The sequence below is a fragment of the Mesitornis unicolor genome, unplaced genomic scaffold, assembly GCF_000695765.1.
Source record: "Mesitornis unicolor isolate BGI_N332 unplaced genomic scaffold, ASM69576v1 scaffold1869, whole genome shotgun sequence".
In the NCBI taxonomy this organism is placed as follows: Eukaryota; Metazoa; Chordata; class Aves; order Mesitornithiformes; family Mesitornithidae; genus Mesitornis; species Mesitornis unicolor.
In genome coordinates, this window is record NW_010206408.1 from 40368 (window position 1) to 60832 (window position 20465).

Genomic DNA, 20465 nt, shown 5'->3' on the forward strand with positions numbered 1-20465 from the left:
ATCGCTTTGCTGCTGCTGCAGCAGCAAAGTCCAGACCTTCTTCACATCTGTCCCTGGGCTTTTCTTTTACTTTGCCAGAGAGAAACACCCCAGCTCTTGCCTATCTCCATGCTGGGGAACGACTGTCATTCCCTCCAAAGCTCCAGCTTCTCACTTCCTTATCCACTGCTCTGGCCAACTTTCGTGACTCACTTGCCTTTTTCTCTCCATCACCCACTCTCTTTATTTTGCCGCCTCTCATGCATATTCCTGCTTCGACACTCGCTCTATCCTGCTTAATCCTATTACTCCCTGCTCCTCTAAAGTTAAACCCATCTCTCATCTTCTGCTTGGATTGAGCTTGAAGATAAGCAGAGACCCAGCAGCATAATGCTTACTCTGTGTGCTTGCTGGGTACCATCCATCATTGTGGTGGTGTTTAGTTAGCCTCTGAGCTCCTTTCTTTTCTGTCTTTATGAAGTGTGTGTTTCTTTGAGCCTTAGTAAATAATAATATCACATCATCAAACAGCTGTCTTTGTCACTTTTAATCTTTAGTGCTATCCAGTGTCCTATATTTCAAGTGATGCATCTCAAGCTTGGATAGTAAGCCCTGCATCTAAAAAAAAAAAGCAGCTACCTTTTCACCTTTTGTGTAGACATTTAGGGTTTTTTTTTTAAAGAAGAATGTTTATGACTAGCAGCGTGTAAGTACTTGGATGAATAGATAGCTGGGCCTGGTTCTGCCGTAATGATAATTTTACAGCATTGAAGGCAGTGAAATCACACTTCCTTCCCTGTTACAAATGCTGATGACTAATAGCTAATGCATTTCCTCGCTCAAGAGAGGTGAAATTCCTCCAAATACTTTTGTCTCCACATCATAATGAATGTCATCACTCAGTTTGCCTTTCCTCACCTGCTGTATTCTCTCAGGAGTCCCACAGTCCTGACTAGATGTTGCCCAAAGTACTGATCTGCATTATCAGCCAATATTGAGGCTGAAAAGTTGGGTGGCATTGCCATGCAATAAATGACGTACCCTTAGCAGTCCTACGTGCTCTCCTAATGTGCTCAGCAGGAAATGTAGCAAAATGGCACTCTCCACATTTCAGAGCTCTCCAAGAGGGAGGAAACATTTCCCAGATTCTCCATTACTGTTGCAGGGACAGGAAAGTGCTGCTAAGTGAAAGCACTTTTTCTTTCCACGGAAGTCTGCAGGCAGAAAATCAACGTTTCCACAGTATCGAGGGCGTTTTATAATACACTGTAATACCAGCATAGGATGCTCATTCTGTGCCCAAAGGCTGGGCTGGGGTCATTGACAACTGCAGCTGCTGCACTGTCATGCTCACATTGGTCATTGGCAAGGTCAAGGTCAGGGACCCCTGCGAACGGGGAGACTTGAGAGAGGATGGGTCAGGCTGTACCAGGGGACCCACCAGTTTTTATGAGTCTCTCTTCATGCTTCTGGTGTCACTGAAATGATGCACGGGCTTTGCCAGAGCTTTATATAGATCTCTGATTTCTAAAATAGGCTTTTGTTGCTTTTTGCTCTTTTTGCAATTGTACACGACGTGCATTTTCTGAATTCTTCCCACACTACAGACCAAGAAGTTCATTTGATATTTTGAACTTCAGAGTTTGCAGCCATGAACAGCAGTTTGCTTTTAAGGCAGAGTTATCCCAAAGGTGGGATGCTTTGTGTGCTGCTCTCTTGTTCTGGGTATGCTCAGGTAGGTTTTGAGCCCCTCCTCACTCCCAGGGGAACTCTATATAATAGAAGTTTTTCAGAAAAGGAGAAAACTCACAGGTCTGTGGTTACTCAATATTGTCAGACTGTATTTTAAAACAGAATTGGCAAATTATATGTGTCCACTTCTGTATCTGTCTAACAACTAAGCCTAAATATGAATGGTCGATTGCAGAAGAGTTTTATCCCATGAAATACAGTTCTGGCTACAAGTACAAGCACGCCATTCCCAAGTGTTTCAGAGGGAAACTTTGTACACATTGAAGAAGGCTTTGTTTTATGAGCCTGGTTGCAATGAATGGAAAGTGCAGCTTGAACTGGTGAGTCTGTTGTAAGAGATTTCTCTGTCGTGAATCCCCTCAGGTATTAGTGTTGTAAAGAGTGTAAAAAAGAACGGATGACAGAAGGCTGCATGTGAAAATGAATGGAGCTGGAGTGAAAGCGATACACTTCGTTTTTAAAAAAAGTAAAAATTGTTTACAGCTGTGTGACTGGTTCCTTGAGCTGTGAACATGCCAAAAATTGAAAATAATACAGTGTTTGTGCTGGAAATTGTCTACCTAAAGTTTTTTATAAAGAACAGGTTGAAAAGCAAACAAATGAAATGTCCACAAGTATTGAAATAGAAGATTTTGAGGAGTATTTTAACTTGGTGTCCCCAAAGAAAAACACTTAGCCCCCATCAGATTGCCATTCTGTTTAATATTCCTGGCACATCTGTCACTAAGCACTGCAGAATTGCTGTGTTCAGGTTAAATGATCAACAAAAAACTTTTCTTCCTGTGCCTTCTGAAGTTTATTCAAAGAGGAACTGAAAAGCTGAGGGAAATCCCGTCAAGCACAGTTGGAAAGAGATGGGATTTCCCTGTGTTAATTTGACACTTTTTTGAGCAAACTCAGCTGTTACAAAAGAAAACTTGACTTTTTTTAAAATGAGACATGATTATTATGGCTTGTCCAGTGATGCTCTTGAAATGTCTTTATCTAGCATTTGCAATACTTAAACGTAAGTATCTATTGTGTGGTCTTCTAACCTGAAAAGCATGTGAGGTCTTGTTCTTCAGAATACCCTTACTCATTAGACATGCTCATTTCCTCTGTTTTACTGATAGAGTTTCAGAGGGGAATGCACACATCCTGCTGTGTATGGCATGGAGTCCTGCCCAAGCAGCGATTTCGGTCACGACTCTGAAATATGACAGTAAGGAAAGCGGAACAGAAAAAAACTGAGGTCAATGTGAACACCAAATGGTACCACACTTTTCTTAACTAGGTGCCATATGATGGGCTGGATTTATTCATCATTTAGGTAGATGGATAGAAAATGTTTCGAGCCTTAGATGATGGGATTGTTTTAGGCATTTTAATGCTGAGAGGATGCTATTCAAAATGAAAGATACTGATTCAGAAAGGAGATTCATGCATTGAGAATGGTTAAGCTTCAGATTAAACAAACCGTCTTTTATTGCATCCATTTTTGAGGATTAATTTTATAGCTTTTTATTAAAGCCAGCTGGTCTGACATGGGTAAGAGTAAGTCCTTGGCAGGACGTGTTCACAAACAGTAGTGTTTTACTATAAACAGGCCAGGCAGGCAAGCCCGTGTATTACACAGATTATTGCAGATTACGTGACATCTCTTGGCATTTCGGGTCTCCGGTTGCAAAAGGTGCAAACCTCCTGCTTTGTTTTGAGCAGAGCAGTGTGAAACAGCCCAGCTGTACCGTTTCTGATCTCAGTGATGGTTTCAAGAGGGATGAGAGCCGCTTTTTTTTATCCTCTTCCAGTTGCTGTACAAAACGGTACGGTTTGATACAAGTGTTTGCAATAGGGAGGAGGAGGCTACCTTACACCAGCTGCTTCACATCTGTTCTCATCGCATCTTTATCTCGTTCCAGGGCGTGTTGGGCAAGCAGTAGCGCTACGTGCCAAAGCCTTTGGCTTCAGTGTGATTTTCTATGACCCGTACCTCTCGGATGGCATGGAGCGCGCTCTGGGACTGCAGCGGGTGAGCACTTTGCAGGACCTGCTGTTCCACAGTGACTGTGTTACCCTGCACTGCAACTTGAATGAACACAATCATCATCTTATTAATGACTTCACCATCAAGCAGGTAATAAATAATCTCTGTGGGCACCCTCCACGTGGTGCTGGTGGCTGACACTGTATAGCATTTGTTCATGTAAACAGGCAGATCCTCATTTGAAAGAAATTTCTTTCCTTTTTGCTGCTCTGAGATCAAGCAGGTTTAAAACGGATTGGGAAATAGCTGGTGGCTTGTGTATTCTTGCTTTTATTGTCTTTTTCGCTCAGTAGCATTGCATTGGTGGAAATAATTTGCTCTTCACAATGTGGCTTAGATTTAATAAAGTTGCATTTATGTAAAAGCACTTTTTCTATGTCTTCTAGTAGCTACTTCCTTTACCTCTGTGTTTTCAGGTAGCAGTTCTGCCTTTCACTCTTGTTCCTCAGTTTGAGTTCTTTAGATGCGATTTAAGGATTATGACTAAAGGGCTCCCCCCTGTGCTCAGTCTGATGCTTGCAGAGCGCTTCATGGAGGGATCGCATTTACAGCATTGCATTATTTGGAAAAATAATGGTTCTTGGAATTGGTATTAACCTCTCCCTAAAGTTTTAGGTAATATTAAAGTAATTTCAAAGTCTAGGTGTCATAACTGCTCTGTTACTGACTAATTTAATACTAAGCTTTTTCATTAAATGTCTAGCTTCTGACTGCAGCCTCAGTGTAGGTAACAGCAAGAAATACAGTGTTAAGATGTAAGAATGTAGATAGTGTGCAGGAAAGAAACTCTGAGATATAATAGTTGGTTTTATTGTTCTTTTGTATGTAGTGTTTGTGTTGGTAACAATAACAGTAGCACTCTTGCAGTAAAATCATTGCTTGGCTTCAGAGAAGTAGTTTGTACCTGCTACTCTTGGACTTTAGAAGAAATGCAGTAGTTATTGAATGTCTTCCACAGTCATGGAGGATCATGGCAGAAACCTGATGACAGAGCACACTTCTTGTTTCAAGACTTTAGGGATTTTGCAGATCTGTCCCAACATAAAATCAGCATTTGGGATTTAAAACTAAAAAAAATTAAGAGGTGTAAAATGCAAATCTCTTTAAGAGAACAGAGCTCTGTCACCCTGCCCTGAACGTTCCCTTTTAATGTGTGCTCAAGTGCATTTAATGGTTCTTATATTGCTTTGCAAGCAGATGTCTAGACCCAAACAGAATCACACCGAATTCAGTGGGACCATCTGAAGGCTGAGTGGTCACTCTGAAACTTGGGCCAGTGTATCACAGGAGGATTTTGAGTGGTGGTGGATAAATGTGATGAGCTTTGGAGAGGACTTAGTGCATTAATTGGAGATACAAACAAACCAAAACAGGTTAAAACTCAGTGATACCATCTGAAATGAAATACATAAAATAAAGTCTGTACTAGAAAGGATATCAGAAGCTCTTATCTTGCTATTTGTTATCCTTCATGATTAAAGCAAGGATTAAAATGTTAGACGGTAGTTCTTGATTTGGATAAAAGTTTGGATGAAGCAATCTGTATTGTAACAGCTGATGTGCAAGCTATAAAGCTGTAACACCTCTTACTGCTTAGTTTGCACAGAGCAGATCTTCTGAATACATATCAAAAAGAGCAGAATAGCTTCTTTATGCTGATAAACGTTAGATTTAGCCTAAAGTTTTTAGAGAGCATTGCATGCCACTTTTGTCCAATATCGCATGCTCATATAACAACCAGTTTTTAAAGTACAGAGAAGTATGGTGCATCTCATTTCACTAAAGTCTCATCCCGAATTTTGTTTAGAATCTGAAACTGCATAACCCTGAAATGTCTCTGAAAATCTGGTGTCAGTCTTCTCTTTCAGCAGCTTTTCCCTTTAGCTGGTCAGCATTCTGCCCAGCCATCGGGCTTGGCCTTGTAGTACCAGAGTGCCTCAGAGAAGTGCTTCAAGCTTGTGTTTACTGAACCCACGGTAGTGAGGTCATCTTTAGTTTTACAGATTAGAGAAGAAGATGCTGCATTTTAAACACAGTCCATTTTCAAAGCAGCTGTGCAGGTTTGGTGTAGGTGAATTTAACAGCCCTCAGCAGTTCCAGCTCTTTCAAACTTCCACCCATTCACTGTTCAGGGTTATCTGTCACGAGTCGCGCAGTTCATTCCCACTGTAATGCATTTATGCAGCCATGTTCTGTTTGATTTGGACTTGTCTTAGTGCTTTACAGTTCTGTAAATAATCCTAAAGTAAAAACTCAAGTCTGTTAAGGTTTGACAGAAGATTTTAGCAGGGTTCATTTTGATTGAAATTTTCAAGTCCTTCAGTGGGCATAGAAATACTTTTATATATACAAATATATTTTTAAAATGTGCTTAAAACTCAAATTCCCTATTTGGAAGAGCACAGAAATAGGAAGGGTCTATAAGCTCCCATGAGCCTTTATGGCACTTCCACACAAAGTGTGATTCTGCTTGGGTGAGCCTCCCTGTGCTGGTTTGGATCTGGTGCTCACACCTGACAAGTAGTGGTGATGCAGTGATGGTTCCCATCAGGGACCAACTTAAGATCATGCCACCATTTCTTCACTGTTCTAATTCCCAAGTTAATTACATACAACTAAAAGAAGTATCCCTTAGTTCTGCTCCTGTAAGTGGACTTTGGTTTTGCTGGACAGACCAATAGATGGGTCTCCTGTAAGCCCGAGAGGAGAGAGGCAGGGCCACAGTAAACCCAGTGAGTTTGCCAGTAAAATATGTTGGGTTTTTTTTTTCTTACAACCTTACTGCAAGCATATCCATGTTAATTGTTTAATATTTTCTATGATCTCATGTAAAAAAATTCTCGTAGCTGACTTTCATCCAAACCTCCTTGTAGTTCATGAATTTGGTATTTCAAATCAGTTTTTCAGAGTACAAGATCCATTTACATAAGGTTTAGTTTGATGGGTAGGTTTCAAGTGGTTGCCTTCGTGTCAGATGCTGGGGTTTTCTTGTTCTTACGGCGAGAGATGGACCCAGTACAAAAATGAGATTTTTATCATGCATCTTCACTGTGGTTCCTGCTCTTCATACGCTTACCTTCATGCACAGAAATGCTGTGAAATGTCTGGTAAAAGACAGAATTTGAGACATCTGGTAAAAGATGAAGTATTGAGGTGGCTGGAAGCAGGATGTAGTAATTGATTTTTTTTCTGTACCATCTCTCTTACTCAAACCGCCACTTTGTTTTCATGTTGTGGATGTATTATGGTGTAAATTCTTGTAGTTCTCCCCACACAGTGTCATCTACAATGCTAATCTGCACAATGCACAGCACAGCTTCTCTCCTGGGCACACGGCGTTCTCAGCCAAATTCATTTTCATGCCTTTTAATTGAATAATATACAAATTCTGTAGACCTTTATTTGAAAAGTCTCACGGGGAGGAGGAAGCTGAAGTAACAAAAATAAATAAAACATAGATCTCCTGTGTTTTGGCAAGTAAAGGGAAAAGTGTTTGAAAGTCCAAAAGCATTGTTTTTTTGTGGAAATTCATGTAGGCTTTTATTTGTGTGAAGTTGAAAACCACAGAATATGAATTTGTTTAAGAGTGTGCTGTAGTTTCTGTCTCATGCAATTTCACAGTGAAATAAAAAGGCATAAAATGATCTGTCACTTTCGTATGCACAGTTGTATCTTTTGATCATGTTACTGCACAATGTCTGAAACAACGCTTCTATTGAAAGGCACTGCTTACAAGAAACAAAAGGTTATTAAGTGCTGTGAAATAGCATTTTCTGTTAGAAGCATCACATTTTGCGGTACTTTCCGATGGAAAGGGAAGACAACTGTTACAGGTTAAACCAGCTGCGTAGCCTTTGTTGTAATGGATGCTTCTTTTGAGTGAAAAATAATGCCACGACGATTTTATTTCATTTATTTTTATTTCATCATTCTTGTTTTTAACTTTCCCTAGATGAGACAAGGGGCTTTCCTGGTCAACACAGCTCGAGGTGGGTTAGTAGACGAAAAAGCACTTGCACAGGCCCTGAAGGAAGGAAGGATACGAGGGGCAGCCTTAGATGTACATGAGTCAGAACCATTCAGGTGCTTTTCCTTTTCTTTTCTTTTTCTTTTGTTCACTTTCTTGTTTTTAAGTCTTAGTGCATGATACAATCAACAGCAACAAGTAAATTGAGTTTTCCCTTCATTTGATAGCTAAATACTCCTTAGTAAAGCAACGTGAATCTGTGCAGCACTGGACTAATGCAGATGTAGATGGAGCTTGTGTCAGAAGTGAAAAAAGTGACACCCAAGATTTAAGTCCTTAAAAAAAAATAATCCAGTGGGGTTTTTTTAGTAGAAAGAACTGGGATTTGGGTTCAAATCCTGGGCATGGCTTTGTGTCCTGGTTTCGAGGGAAATGCTCCTTTAGAGGCAACTAATACTGATCTCTGAACAGGATCTTTCAGAAGAGTTGAGATTTGGTGTGAGAAATAACTACTTTATTACACCATTCTGGAGGAGAATATATGTTTTTTTGCCCAGATTGCTCTGCAGGAAAGCCATAAGTAAAACAGGTTGCAGAAAAAAGTTAAGATAAAGAAGGTGGTCAGAGTGCAGATTTGGGTTTGTTTTAACCTTTATCAGGGGAGCAGTAACTCTGCTGTCGTCAGCAGAGCTGCTAGCACAAGCCTTAGTTTCTGAATGACCTGAGAAGTTCAGCATTTCAGGCAGAGATGTTCCACTCCCCAAAGTGGTATTGGTGTTATCAGCACTCCTAGTCAGAAACAAGCCCACGTGATACCTCCTTGTGTCTTGAGCCTGACTTCTGAGTTACAGTTATGAGAATAGACAGCGTAGTGCTTGTACGTGACAAGCCTTATTCAGTTGTTCAGTCTGGGCAGGGAGAAATGTTCATTTTAACTGGAACAATCCACATAGGTTTTTGAAGAGGAACAGATTCAGGATTTGAGGGCAGGTTGAAAAGACTGCAGAGAGGACAGTCTCTCTCATACCAGCTTGCGGGGCAGAACAGAAGCTTTAATAACATAGAATAGTATCCTTTTAGCTACAATTTTATATCTACTGAGACAAAATGCCACATCACAAATATTTAATTTTATTTATGCATACCCTGCATTCATTTACCTCTGAATGTGGTCATTACAGTGCAGTAGTGCTGTGCAAAGCCAGAGGCTGAATAGCTCAAGGGACTTCCAGCTACACAGATTCTTCCCAATTCAGATCTGGGATCTGCACAAGCAGACCGTTGCACCTATAGGAAGCCTCATTTACTGCATGGAGATGCCATCTGCAGAGATTCAGTTGCAGGATTACAGCCACAATTTCCTCTGGCTTCAGTGCTGCATGTCTGTCTGATCGCAGCATGCACCTCCTTAGTCGAGAGTTCTGCCAGATATTCTGATGTTTATTGAGCTGCAGATGAGATCTGTCATTTTATGAATTATCACCGACTCTGACAGCATGCTTTTGTCTTAAAATATTTGTTCTCCTGTTGTTACAATTGACTGTAAAATTACTAAAACTGGAAATGTATATGAGGAGCAAGTTTCCATTATTTTCAGTTCCTTTACTCTGTATCTGTGATAGAACTTTTACACAAATTTATTGCTTTCCCTGAAAATCAATCTGTAAAGTAAATTTCCTTCTTTCTGTGGCATTTCTATAAAGGAACAAGAAAGAAAAAATAATTTAAAATAACAGAAAAAAATTACTGAATTATAAAAAAGAAAGTTGAGGCTGCTGACGGACACAGTTCTTATCTGGAAATAACTGTAAGATTTATTTTTTTTTAAATGACTGAATGTCACATTGACAGTGACTCTTGGGAGAACAGAGCTTTGTTGGCTAATGCACTAAAACTGTGATGAAATGGACAAATGGAATGGCATCCTGAATTGATTTAGGTCTTGCTTTATGTGTTTCTGCACCGGAACTGGAGTGGCAGTGGCTGTAGTTAGCAATAAGTGCATTGGACAGAAGTTAATGTTGCTCCTATACTTAGGTGCTACCCTTTGAGTCTATGAGAGGTGATTGTTGCTTATTTATACCCTGAATAGTGTATTAAATTAACTGTCAGAATTGAAAACAAACCCAACAAGGAGTAGAAATGCAGTTCATTTCTGTTGTAGAAATTGATCTGTGTATGTACAAATCCATATGGTTTCCCCCCCTCCCTTCCTCTCCCCTTTTTTTCCCCCCCTCTTCCTCAATATTTTTTGTCATTTGATCTTGTTTTAAATCTTCATTTAGCTTTAGTCAGGGCCCCTTGAAGGATGCACCAAACCTGATCTGTACCCCACATGCGGCCTGGTACAGTGAACAAGCCTCAATTGAGATGCGGGAGGAAGCAGCACGAGAGATCCGAAGGGCGATCACAGGTACTAACTCACCGTATTAGCTCCTTCACTGTGGTTTTCTTTTTAACAAACTTTTTCATTCTTCAGTCTTGAAAGATGCTGGAAAGAATCGGCCTTAGGTTTTGATCACCACTTCTAATATTGGGACATAGAAACGAGCAAATACCCAGATGCTCATAACTAGAACAGGTCATTTTGGAGGTTCATTGGAATTGCGGAGAAGGCAGGCACTGCAAAATAAAAGTACTCGTTCCATAGAACAGAAGTGAAATATGTGTATATGTGAAAATCTGCTTCTTTTGTTCCTTGTAAATATTACCCATTTGATGGGTTTGAGTGCAAGTCATATTGCTGGTGTCTTTCATAGGTTTTCCCAGGTGCCTCCTTAAACTTGTCATGAGCAGTTCTGTTTCCTTTATTCTTTTCTCTTTGGCTCCTTAGTATTTCCACAGTACACCCAAATTTGTCTTACAGAAGAGTCTGGAATTTCAGCGTCCTTAAGGCTGTAGTGTTTGGAGATAAAGTATCTGTAGCTTCATGCTGTTCTGTTATGGTCGTATCTCAACTCATGGCGAAACAAATTTTTCGGTATTTTCTTGGGAGAGAATACTGTATTTTAGATGTTCCTGCCTTGAAAGCATTGCTGAAGTCTGGCATTTTAAAGAGCAAAGTCTCTTTGTTATATAACTACCATGTAATTATAAACTGTTCACATAAGAGAAAACAGTTATGTCTTGAACATGCGCTGCTAATAAATAAAATGAGGAGAGTGAGCCATTTGGCATTGGTTTGAATCCCTTGTAGTCCAAAATAAAAGGAAGGATTTTCATACTGGAAAATGATTCATTAAGCACTAATGTTCTCTCTTTAGTAGGACTTTGCTGTTTCCCCCTTGGCAATATAGACTGAATGCTCTGCAGACATGAAGGGCCATCTGTGTCACCTTGAGAGTAGCTCAGTGCCAACACATTGCTCTGCTATTCAGAAAGCACCAGCAGTGGCCTTTCCTGTGTCCTGTGCCTAGAGAGGCTGAGCAATTTAAATTCATTTATAGCTTGTGCAGAAAGAAGATTCTCCTCTGGACGGTGATTAAGGACACGTCTTAAACTCCTGATCTGAATTGCCCTTTACGGGACTCATTCTCTCTGTTTTAGAGGTAACCTAAAGAGTCTGGCCATCCCTCTGCTGGAATGGGTCCTTGTGTTTCTACTCCAGAAGAACTGCAATAATACATTCATGAAGTTGTTGTTTAACTATTACTTGTTCCCTGATAGCTCTGGGAGCAATTGCAGAAACCAGCATACGATACCTGCTTGAGTGATGGTGGATGTGCAAATAAGCATGAATAGGCTAAGATCTGAAAACTGAGTAAGAGTCAGCTATACAGAGCTAGTTTTATGTTAGATATTGTGCAATAGCCCGACCATATGTGCCTGGGAAAGCAGACCTGTATGTTCTTTGCAGTGTGTGATTGTGCTATCAGCGATCTAAATCATTGATTCGTATTGAAGCTGTCAGCACTTCAGTGTTTGCACATGGTCTGTAGTAAGATCAAACCAAGGCCGACGTTAGGGAGGTGAGAATGACATTGAATTGCAGTGAAAGAAATGTAGGAAAGATACAGGAAGCATGGGATAAAGCTGGATATGTGAAAGCCATAGGGGAACACAGAAGAGAAAAGGGTGCAGAGAGGGAAACTAATTGGAAAAAGGTGTACAAGGAAGAAATGCAGGCTATGACTACCATCTGACGATGGAGACGTTAAGTTGTTCTGCTGTTCCAAAAAAAGTCAGCGAAGTTCTGCTGTATAAAATAAAAATAATAAGCAAAGATTAAATATCGTTGAACAAATGGTTGAACATCAAAACGTTCAAAGTTTTAAATAATGAGGACTGCTGAAAACAGTAATGGAAGAAATGGGAAGGCAAGTGTGGCAAAGGAAAATATCATTATGAAAGAAGTTTGACATAAATAAATCCTCTTTTGTAAGGAGAGACTAGTAAAACACGCCTGCAGAAGTTAGCAAATATTGATAAGTATTTTTAACATAGATACATTGAGAGCATTAGGGACATAATTTTTTTATTCTTATTATTTTCTCTCCCTCGCTTCATCTTAGGTCGTATTCCAGACAGTCTGAAAAACTGTGTGAACAAAGATCATTTGACTGCAGCTACACATTGGGCCAGCATGGATCCCGGAGTTGTTCATCCAGAGCTTAATGGTGCTGCATACAGGTAAGCGTGCTCCAGGTGTAAAAGAAATACCTCCTTAATTCAGAATAAATAAAAGACCTTCCTATTAATAAATGAAGTGGTGTTGGATTCGGCTCCAGCTGCATTATTTTCATAATTGTTGCATTCAGGAGAATGATCTTGTTTTGCTGCTTGAAGTCAGTCATGCAGTACATAAGTACATTTCATTTTCTTATCTTTTTTGTGTGGTTAGTAATACCTGAGCAATGCACGGGTTTTTGTATATTCTGGTAAAGCAATTCTGGCCATCTCCAGTGAGTGCAGTGGAAGTTTGTTGCTGAAGGTAATGGTACAGCAGTAGGTTATAGAAAGACTTTCTATAATAAACTATTGTTACGTGGTTTTGTGGCCTCCAGACATGAGAGAACAAATAACTCTGTCATGAATACAGTGGAATATCCTGTGGTGATTATGAAAATATGTTTAAAATAGTGTTCTAAATTATGCGTATAATTTTTAAGCAAAAGCATTTGGGGGACTTGATCTATGTATTCTCAATCAACTGTGAAAGCAGCTCTTAATAATTAATAGAAAGGGGCATTTTTTTATGTCTAATATGTGTGCTCCGTAGTTACTTTGTTTGCTTGAGAGTCCTTCTCTGTCCTTTTATCCCTAGCAGCTGTTGTAGCAGCACATTTTTACTAGTAGCCAGCTTCATGCAATTTTTATTTATGAAAAAAGTCTGCAATTTTTTATCTTCCTCCATGGCATTTACCCATAAGTAGGATGAAAGTGGCTGAGAAAGCTGCAGACAGCTGCTTCCCTCGGTGCCTCGAGGGGAGGGACAGTGCAGTCCTTTCATTATTTTTTTATACCTCTTTGTCCTAATCTTTCCACTGTCCTTCATCATACATCTTTATTATCTCTGTCTTTCTTTGGGAGGACTACCTCATACCTTTAACAGATAGAGATTTTCTTTTGTGTGTTACCCCAAATGAGAACCCAGCTGTGCACTGCTGAGAAGTGAAGCAAAGCTCTCGTGTCCCAGTGACTCTATCAGTGTCATCAGAAAGTGATGGAGAGATGGCAGGGGGGAGAGTCACCCATAGCCTTAAATACCTTAAAAAGGGTGGTTTTATTTGCTTAAATGAAAAGTTCGAGCACATGTGTTCCCTTCCACACAGCATGTGGTTTTGTTGACTTCAGTGGGGAGTACTCAGGGCGTAGCTGGATGCAATTGAGGTTTACAGGCAGGTGTTGCTGATCCGGGGTAATAACTCCAACCCTGTCACGACAGTTAGGAACAGGGCTGTGTGCCCAAATAAAATGCAGTTGTTTGTTCTCATTTTGGGGGTCACAGGTCCAGCAGGAGCAGGCTTCACAGCTAGAAATGCATTTTAACTTAGGCATGTTTTGGAAGTTAATGATTTACAAGGTAAAGGCCATATGTAATTAATTTAAGCAGGGTAAGCACAGAACCGAAGGCCTCCTTTAGACATTGTTTCAGGCAGTTTTTTCAACAAAGGAAAATTCATCATAAATACATTTTGACATGGAAAATATTTTCAAATGCAAAATGAAATTTATTTTGGGTTTTGAGGGAGAAGTTAGTCATACAACAAATATTAAAGCTTCTCTTTGGAGGGCTGGAGGAATAGTGTTTCAGTGTGGGTGAAGACAGTTCTTATTTTGTGCAGTGTAAAACACATGGAACTTGAAGTTCAGGCTTTATGAAGAAATTGGTTTCGGTGTTTGCTGGTGCCTGATTCCTACCTGAATTAAGTACAGAATTTGAATTGATTGCTCAAAACAAATTTTTCTGTCTCCTCTTTGCAGTTCAAGATTATGTTTAACTGAGTTCTGGAGCACGATGTGTCAGATGTGCTAATAACTGTATCGTAGTCATGTAATTGCATTGGCAGATAAGACCTGGGATGATAATTTATATGTTAAAAAATGCAAATAGCTCTTCAGTGAACTAAAACTAACGAGGCTGTTTTATTCTGGATATATCATTTACTTGTATTTTGTTGTAGGATAGAACTCTTAAATTATCAAATACTCTCACAAGCAGAGAACATTGAGCAGTCAGCAGAGTATGAGCTGGATCTTCTGAATATCATCATATTATGTGGAAAACAAACCCATTCACTGTGTGAAATGCAAGATGCCCTATCAACACAAAAGGTCAAGCAAACGGGACCTGTCCCATGAGTAACGATTGACAATATTCCTGAGAAGGAACTATTTGTAATAGTCTCAGTGAAGCAGCATAATATTCCCTGCTTTTGTGTTATCACTGCATATTTGTTACTGAACTGCCTGTTAAATAACCCCCTGCCACTTCCTCTGGCACAGAGCGTGCGGGTTAGAGGCAAAGTGAAATTTGACAGCCAGCAAACAGTGATTGTGCAATTTATAGACGTGTTGACATCTCTTTCTGCCTTCTAACAGGCAGGAGATGAGAATGTCTGGGTCCTCAAGAGGTACTTGGATGCGAATAGTTAGATGTTGGTAATTCAGGAGTTATTTCATGTTGAGGTATTCCACTGGTGATTTTCAGCCTCAAATGTCAGATAACAGCATGCACTTACATTTTTAAACTCTGCTGGGACAGACTCAGTTTCTTGAACAGAGCTTAACATTGCCAGATCAAGGTGCTTCTCCAGTTTAAAAAATACAGGAGATTAACATTGGATTTAAAGTTACTTTTCAATTGTCATTAATTTTCCTCATTAATTAAGACTATGTGGTGGAAGGGAAAGGACGAGAATAAAGTAGCAGAGTAGATGTGACTGATCTCTCACTTCTGCTTTCATTAAAATTCAATTCAGTGGACATTTTACCTGGAAAACATTTCAACTTACTGTTACCAGAGCAGGAAGATTGGGAGCAACTTTATGAAGTGCCAGAGGGAGTGTGTTTGCTGGTTAAGAATAGACAAGCAATAAACAGCACCATAAGGGAAGGTTATGTAGGATAGAAATGCCCACGTGTAGGGGCTGTTGCATTTATATGTTCTCCTTTCAGAGGTAGCTATTGGAATAACACTGATGATTAGATTAAAAAGAGACAAAAATTGTGAAAAAAGCATGGCAAAATAGGGTTAGGAGTTGTCAAGCAAAATACAGTTTCTGTGGAGGGGTATGTTGTCTGTGTTTTGGCTACTACCACTGTACGCAGTGCTTTAGGGCAAGGAAAACAATAGTAGAGCTTCTGGATGCTACTAGAAGTCTATAGGAAGCCTGTGTCTGAGGAGAGGTGCTGGCACGTAGAATCCCAATTATTCTAACTTGGTGCCAAGGGGAATATTTTTATATACAGAAAGAATATTTGGAGTAAAGGAGAATTACAGATGTGCAGTTTGAACAGCTTACTGTGCTCGTAAGGCTCTGGCTTTTCATCCTGAGGGAAACAGTTGTAGAATTAGCTCTCTCCTTGATTCCTCCCAGCTCCGGTGTGTTGATGATTGGGGATTACGTTGTTAGAAAGTAGAGATTCTATGTGGGAAATGGTTGCTGTGTTGGGCTTTTAATGGAAGTTATTGTCATTTCATGTTGTGTTTCTTACAAAGCACCTAGAGCAACAGAGAAGCTGTTTCAAAATTAAATTTGAATAAATAAAACAGTACCCAGTCTGACAGTTTTCATGAGAATTGAAGTAAATTTGATTAATAAGATTCAAATTGAGGTACTGAAACAAGCAACTTATTCTGTTAGCAACTCGAAATTAATTCAAAGGAATGTCTCTGGAGAAGGAATTAGCATAGGAAGCCTGGTAAATATGTGTACAACGGGGAACAAGGTGCTCTGGCCTGCAGGTGGTGGGATCTTTCCCAGTGTGACCAGGCCAGTGAGTGGTGTCTTCATCGTCCCTGTGCCATGTCCATAGTGCGGCTAGGCATCGTGTTTGCAAAAAGCAGTTCCCGTGATGTTTCTGTGGTAGAAGGAAAAAAGAATAAATAAATGTGCTTTCATCCAGCTGGTTTTTTTCTCCTTGGAGTTTTGCATAAGTTCTGCACTAACTTTCTGTCAGTCTGAGGGAACTTCCCTGATGCATTTAGTGTTGAACTCTGGTGAGAAGAAAGTCAACATCAGAATAATGTGATATTTGGAAAAAGCTTGACTAGACTACAAGTGCCTTTTCTCCCACTTACTCTTAAGTTAATGCTAGGGTAGCAAATGCCACAGTGAGGAAGTGGTAGGTTTGTGTGTTTGGGCTTTAAAATGGGTAACGCTCTTGCTAGGATGCCTGGGTGAGCAGAATACAGCAGGAGGGAATGAGGGATGAGTGTGCAGTGTTATGGTGGGGGGAAGCAAAGGGGCAGTGTACGTGGCCAGTGGGAGATAACTTGTAAATTGATATTGAGGTACTTGCCTAAAACCCCCTGTATTTTCATTAAAGGTGTTCACATGTACCCGTTGTTAATATTCGGCACTGTGAAATACCAGTGTTCATCAGCTACGTCTGAACGTGAAGACTGAAGGAGTAGATCTGCAAAGCTTTACCAGAGTCATCTGATAATATCAAAATCAAAATAATATCAGACTCATCACAAAATCAAGCTGAATCTGAGGGTGACTTTTTGTTGAATTTGTGAAACATTTAGGCTTTGGTATTTATCCAGAAGGAGTAACAAATCCATAGAACCACCCATAGTGTTTTGTGTTTGCATCTCTCCTCGCAGTCTGCCTAAAGCACGTGTCCTGTGTAACTTGCCCTGCTTCTCTTTGAACAAGTCCAGTGGCAAGTTTGATGCTGAAAAAAATTACTTGGGTATGATAACCTTGAATTTGTCATCTTAAGGGTGTGTGGGCATGATTGCTCTTTTGGGGAGCTATCAGAAAGATAGCAAGATGAATTTACAACTATGATTATACAACTACAAGATGAGTTGAAAGATTTTAAAAAGATGAGTTTAAAGGTTTTTCAAACCACAACAGTCAAATTTTAAAATTTCTATGTGAGAATGAGAGAGAAAACAAATCCTCCAAGGTCAACTTGAGGAAAAGTCATCGATGGCAAATAGGTATTGGACAGACCCATGCTGAACTACTCCTTGTTGAGGCAGGCTTTGAGAGGAGCAGTGCTGCCAGGTTGTTTCTGTTGCTCTGCCATCACTCGTGCTATTACATCTGAAATGTGGAGAAACAATCTAGCAAACCTTTATTTCTCATTTAGGTAAAGTACAGCATCTTTCGCTTAATTTAGCAGCATGTGCATATGGTGTCTCATCTGGAGCTTAACCAACAGCCTTTCTCGCTGGTCTGAAAACAAAAGCAGCGTCTCTGTCGCTCTAGAAGGAGGCAAGGTGGGCTCGGGGGTCAGTCCTCTCTTGGTTTTAATGGGTGTTCTTATTTTCTTCTCCCAGCAGGTATCCCCCAGGCGTTGTAAGCGTGGCCTCGACTGGCATACCTGCAGCCGTAGAAGGAATAGTCCCCAACCCCATGTCTTTATCACACGGCCTCCCTGCTGTAGCCCACCCACCCCACGCTCCTTCCCCTGGCCAAACTGTCAAACCAGAAGCTGATAGAGACCACCCAAGCGACCAATTGTAGCCTATGAAAACAGCATTCCCAACATCGGAGATTTCAACTTCAGCGTGCGGAAAACAAACACACAAACAAAACAAAACAAAACCCTGGATTTTGATTAAAGGCAAAACCATGAACTTACAGGAGGAGACAATTATCGTTTTAGAAACTGGTCCAATATACAGTATAAAAGGAAAAGGTGGGAGACAAAAAGAAGATTTGGAAACATTTTTTTCCTCCGTATAAATTGTAGTTTGTCCCTGTCCAGTGGACTGATTCACTGTTTCTGTGTCCTATGGGTTCTTTGTTAAGCAAGAGAAGTTAGTAGTTAATTATATCATGAATGTACTTGTCTGTGTACAGTTTTTAGAACATTAAAAAGGGTTTGTTTGCTTAGCTGTCAACAAGGAAAAACATAAGGGAGGCATTCAGCAAACCGATTTTGAGATTAAAAATCTTTTCTTTTATATTTTGAAACATGCCCAAGAATGAGGCAGTTGGCAAACTTCTCAGGACAATGAATTCCCATTTTTCTTTCTACGCCACACGGTGCATTGTTTTTTCTACCTGCTTGTCTTATTTTTTAGAATAATTTAGTACACAAAAGAGAAACAGTTTCTCCTAATTTTGGCATGAATTCCCTTATTTCAAAATGAAGACAACCTTGCAAAGAGATTTTGAGGAAAAAATTAAAAAAAAAAAAGGTTTTGTATAAACGAGCATTGTGCTTTTTGTCACCAGTTAAAGTATATATTATTGGTGGTATGCGGAAAAGGCACTAGACTACTGAAAAGTAGCAGCATTTCATTGCCTACATTGATTCCTTCCTGGTAATGTGGTAGGCTAGCAATATTTTTGGTTAAAATCATGTTTGTGACTGTAACCATTTGTATGAATTATTTTAAAAAAATAAAAACCCCAGACAAATATCATATGTGTAAAAATTTTTATTTCTAGTAACTGTTTATTCAACTTTTATTAGGTTTCTTAGCTGTAATTTTTAAACAGATGCTGTCAAGTATTTCATTTCTAGCTTTACTTTGCTCTCTGTTGTTTGTAATACTGTCTTGGAAGCTTGAAAAAATAATAAAAAAAAAAAGAATTCTTTCCATACCATTTTTCCCTTTACATTTCGTAAATGTTGATCTTTTTTCCTGTGTTCCTAATGGAGTTTGAAATTAAGATGGATTTTGATTTGTACACCGGCATCATCAGCTACGATATGGTAACAGCATTTATGCCACCACTGTGGGCAGAGCAGAGGAGGTACAACAGCAACACAACAGTAATAATAATAATAATAATAATAAACGTCTTTTGCCGAAGTCCAACGTGAGAAGTGTCCATTGTTTTATTTGCTTTTGTGATGATGGAAGTGCACGTCAGGATGTAATTGCGTTTGCTGTATTGGAGCAGTTTGTTTCTTTGAGCACAGGCAGACGTGGTTTTAGGTTGGATTTCAGCTGGACGCTGGTGTGGCCTTTCCTGGGCTGCTGGAGGTGGTGTCCTTCATCCCTACCCGGTTTAAAAAGGCAAGACAAAAGTGTGGCTGCTGCAAGAGGGAAATCCAGGATGGGCAAAGCCTCCTCCGTAGTCTTTTGTGTATTTGTTTGCTATTAATCTGAACTAGTAAAAGTGAACCTACGGTTAGTGAGCTGTTTTTATCTATGAAAAGTCACTGTATCCCTTTCCTGCGAGTCTACAGAGCGGCCTCCGCCTCTGTTAGGAAAATGTTAGGAGGCTGCAGACCAAGAAAGAGCGAAACTTGCAGGTTTGTACCCAAGGAGCACTTTATAAAGTGGTATTTTATCTCCATGGAAGAGTGGACAGGTTTTGCCTTGAACCTTTCGAGCCAAAAATGTCATCCATTACAATTTATTTGATGGTGAAACCATTCCTGTTCCTTCTATGAAACAAAACAGAAAACAGCCCTGAAGCTTCAAGTTATTCCAGCAAAGATGCTTCTGGCAGCTTTGTGGCCAAAAACTGGCAAAAAACCAAATGCAGTTCAAGTAAGATTTTGTATTTCATTGATAATTCATGTTTTAAGATGCTGCTTTGTCAGGCTGAAGATGCTGCTTTAACATATGCAAAACAAACATTTAACAGCTGGCTGCAAAGAATTGCTGACAGTCTCATTTGCAACCAGATTTCCTGAGGAAAACCAAGCAGGTTTGGGGTTTTTCCCTTCTCTTGCATCAGTTTGGACGTGGCTTGCGTAAGTAACCTTTGTTTCCAGTGAACTGATAAATTGATTAACTAGAAATGAAGCACCAGAATTTATTGCGTGCACTTCTCGGGCTCAGTTCTGAAGTTTGCTGTCCTCCCACTGTGTATTTTTGAGCTCTCATCCATGCCTGCTCAGGCACAGCCTTTTTTGGGATTTGAGCCTGAAACGCTGCCCTGATGGGTGCAATAGGGTGTTGCACTGTGCTAACACAGTCAATATCTTCTTGCTAGTGCTTCAAATGCATCTGTCAGTCTGACTGCTGGAGAGTAATCCAGTTTCCTGCTCGTGCTGGAGCAGAAAGGAAGAACCACCCTGGCAATGACAAGACCGGTGGGTACTGACTTCTGGGTTATGGTCTGAAAAGCTGGATTTAGAAAGTTTTAAAAAAGAAAG

At 40.0% G+C, this 20465-nt stretch overlaps 1 protein-coding gene across 2 annotated transcripts in view; it reads left to right on the forward strand.

The window, feature by feature from the left end:
• The window catches only part of CTBP1 (C-terminal binding protein 1), a 38957-nt gene extending 19999 nt beyond the window's left edge, over positions 1-18958 (forward strand). Inside the window, exons 5-9 of one of the 2 annotated variants that reach the window (XM_010191731.1) lie at positions 3630-3844; positions 7707-7837; positions 10007-10134; positions 12233-12350; positions 17683-18958. In XM_010191731.1, coding sequence (XP_010190033.1) covers positions 3630-3844; positions 7707-7837; positions 10007-10134; positions 12233-12350; positions 17683-17866 — 776 coding nt within the window. In that variant the 3' untranslated portion in view covers positions 17867-18958. Of the gene's footprint in view, positions 1-3629; positions 3845-7706; positions 7838-10006; positions 10135-12232; positions 12351-17679 lie in introns of both variants that reach the window. The other variant, XM_010191732.1, reaches the window with a different exon arrangement.
• Positions 18959-20465: the final 1507 nt, after the last annotated feature.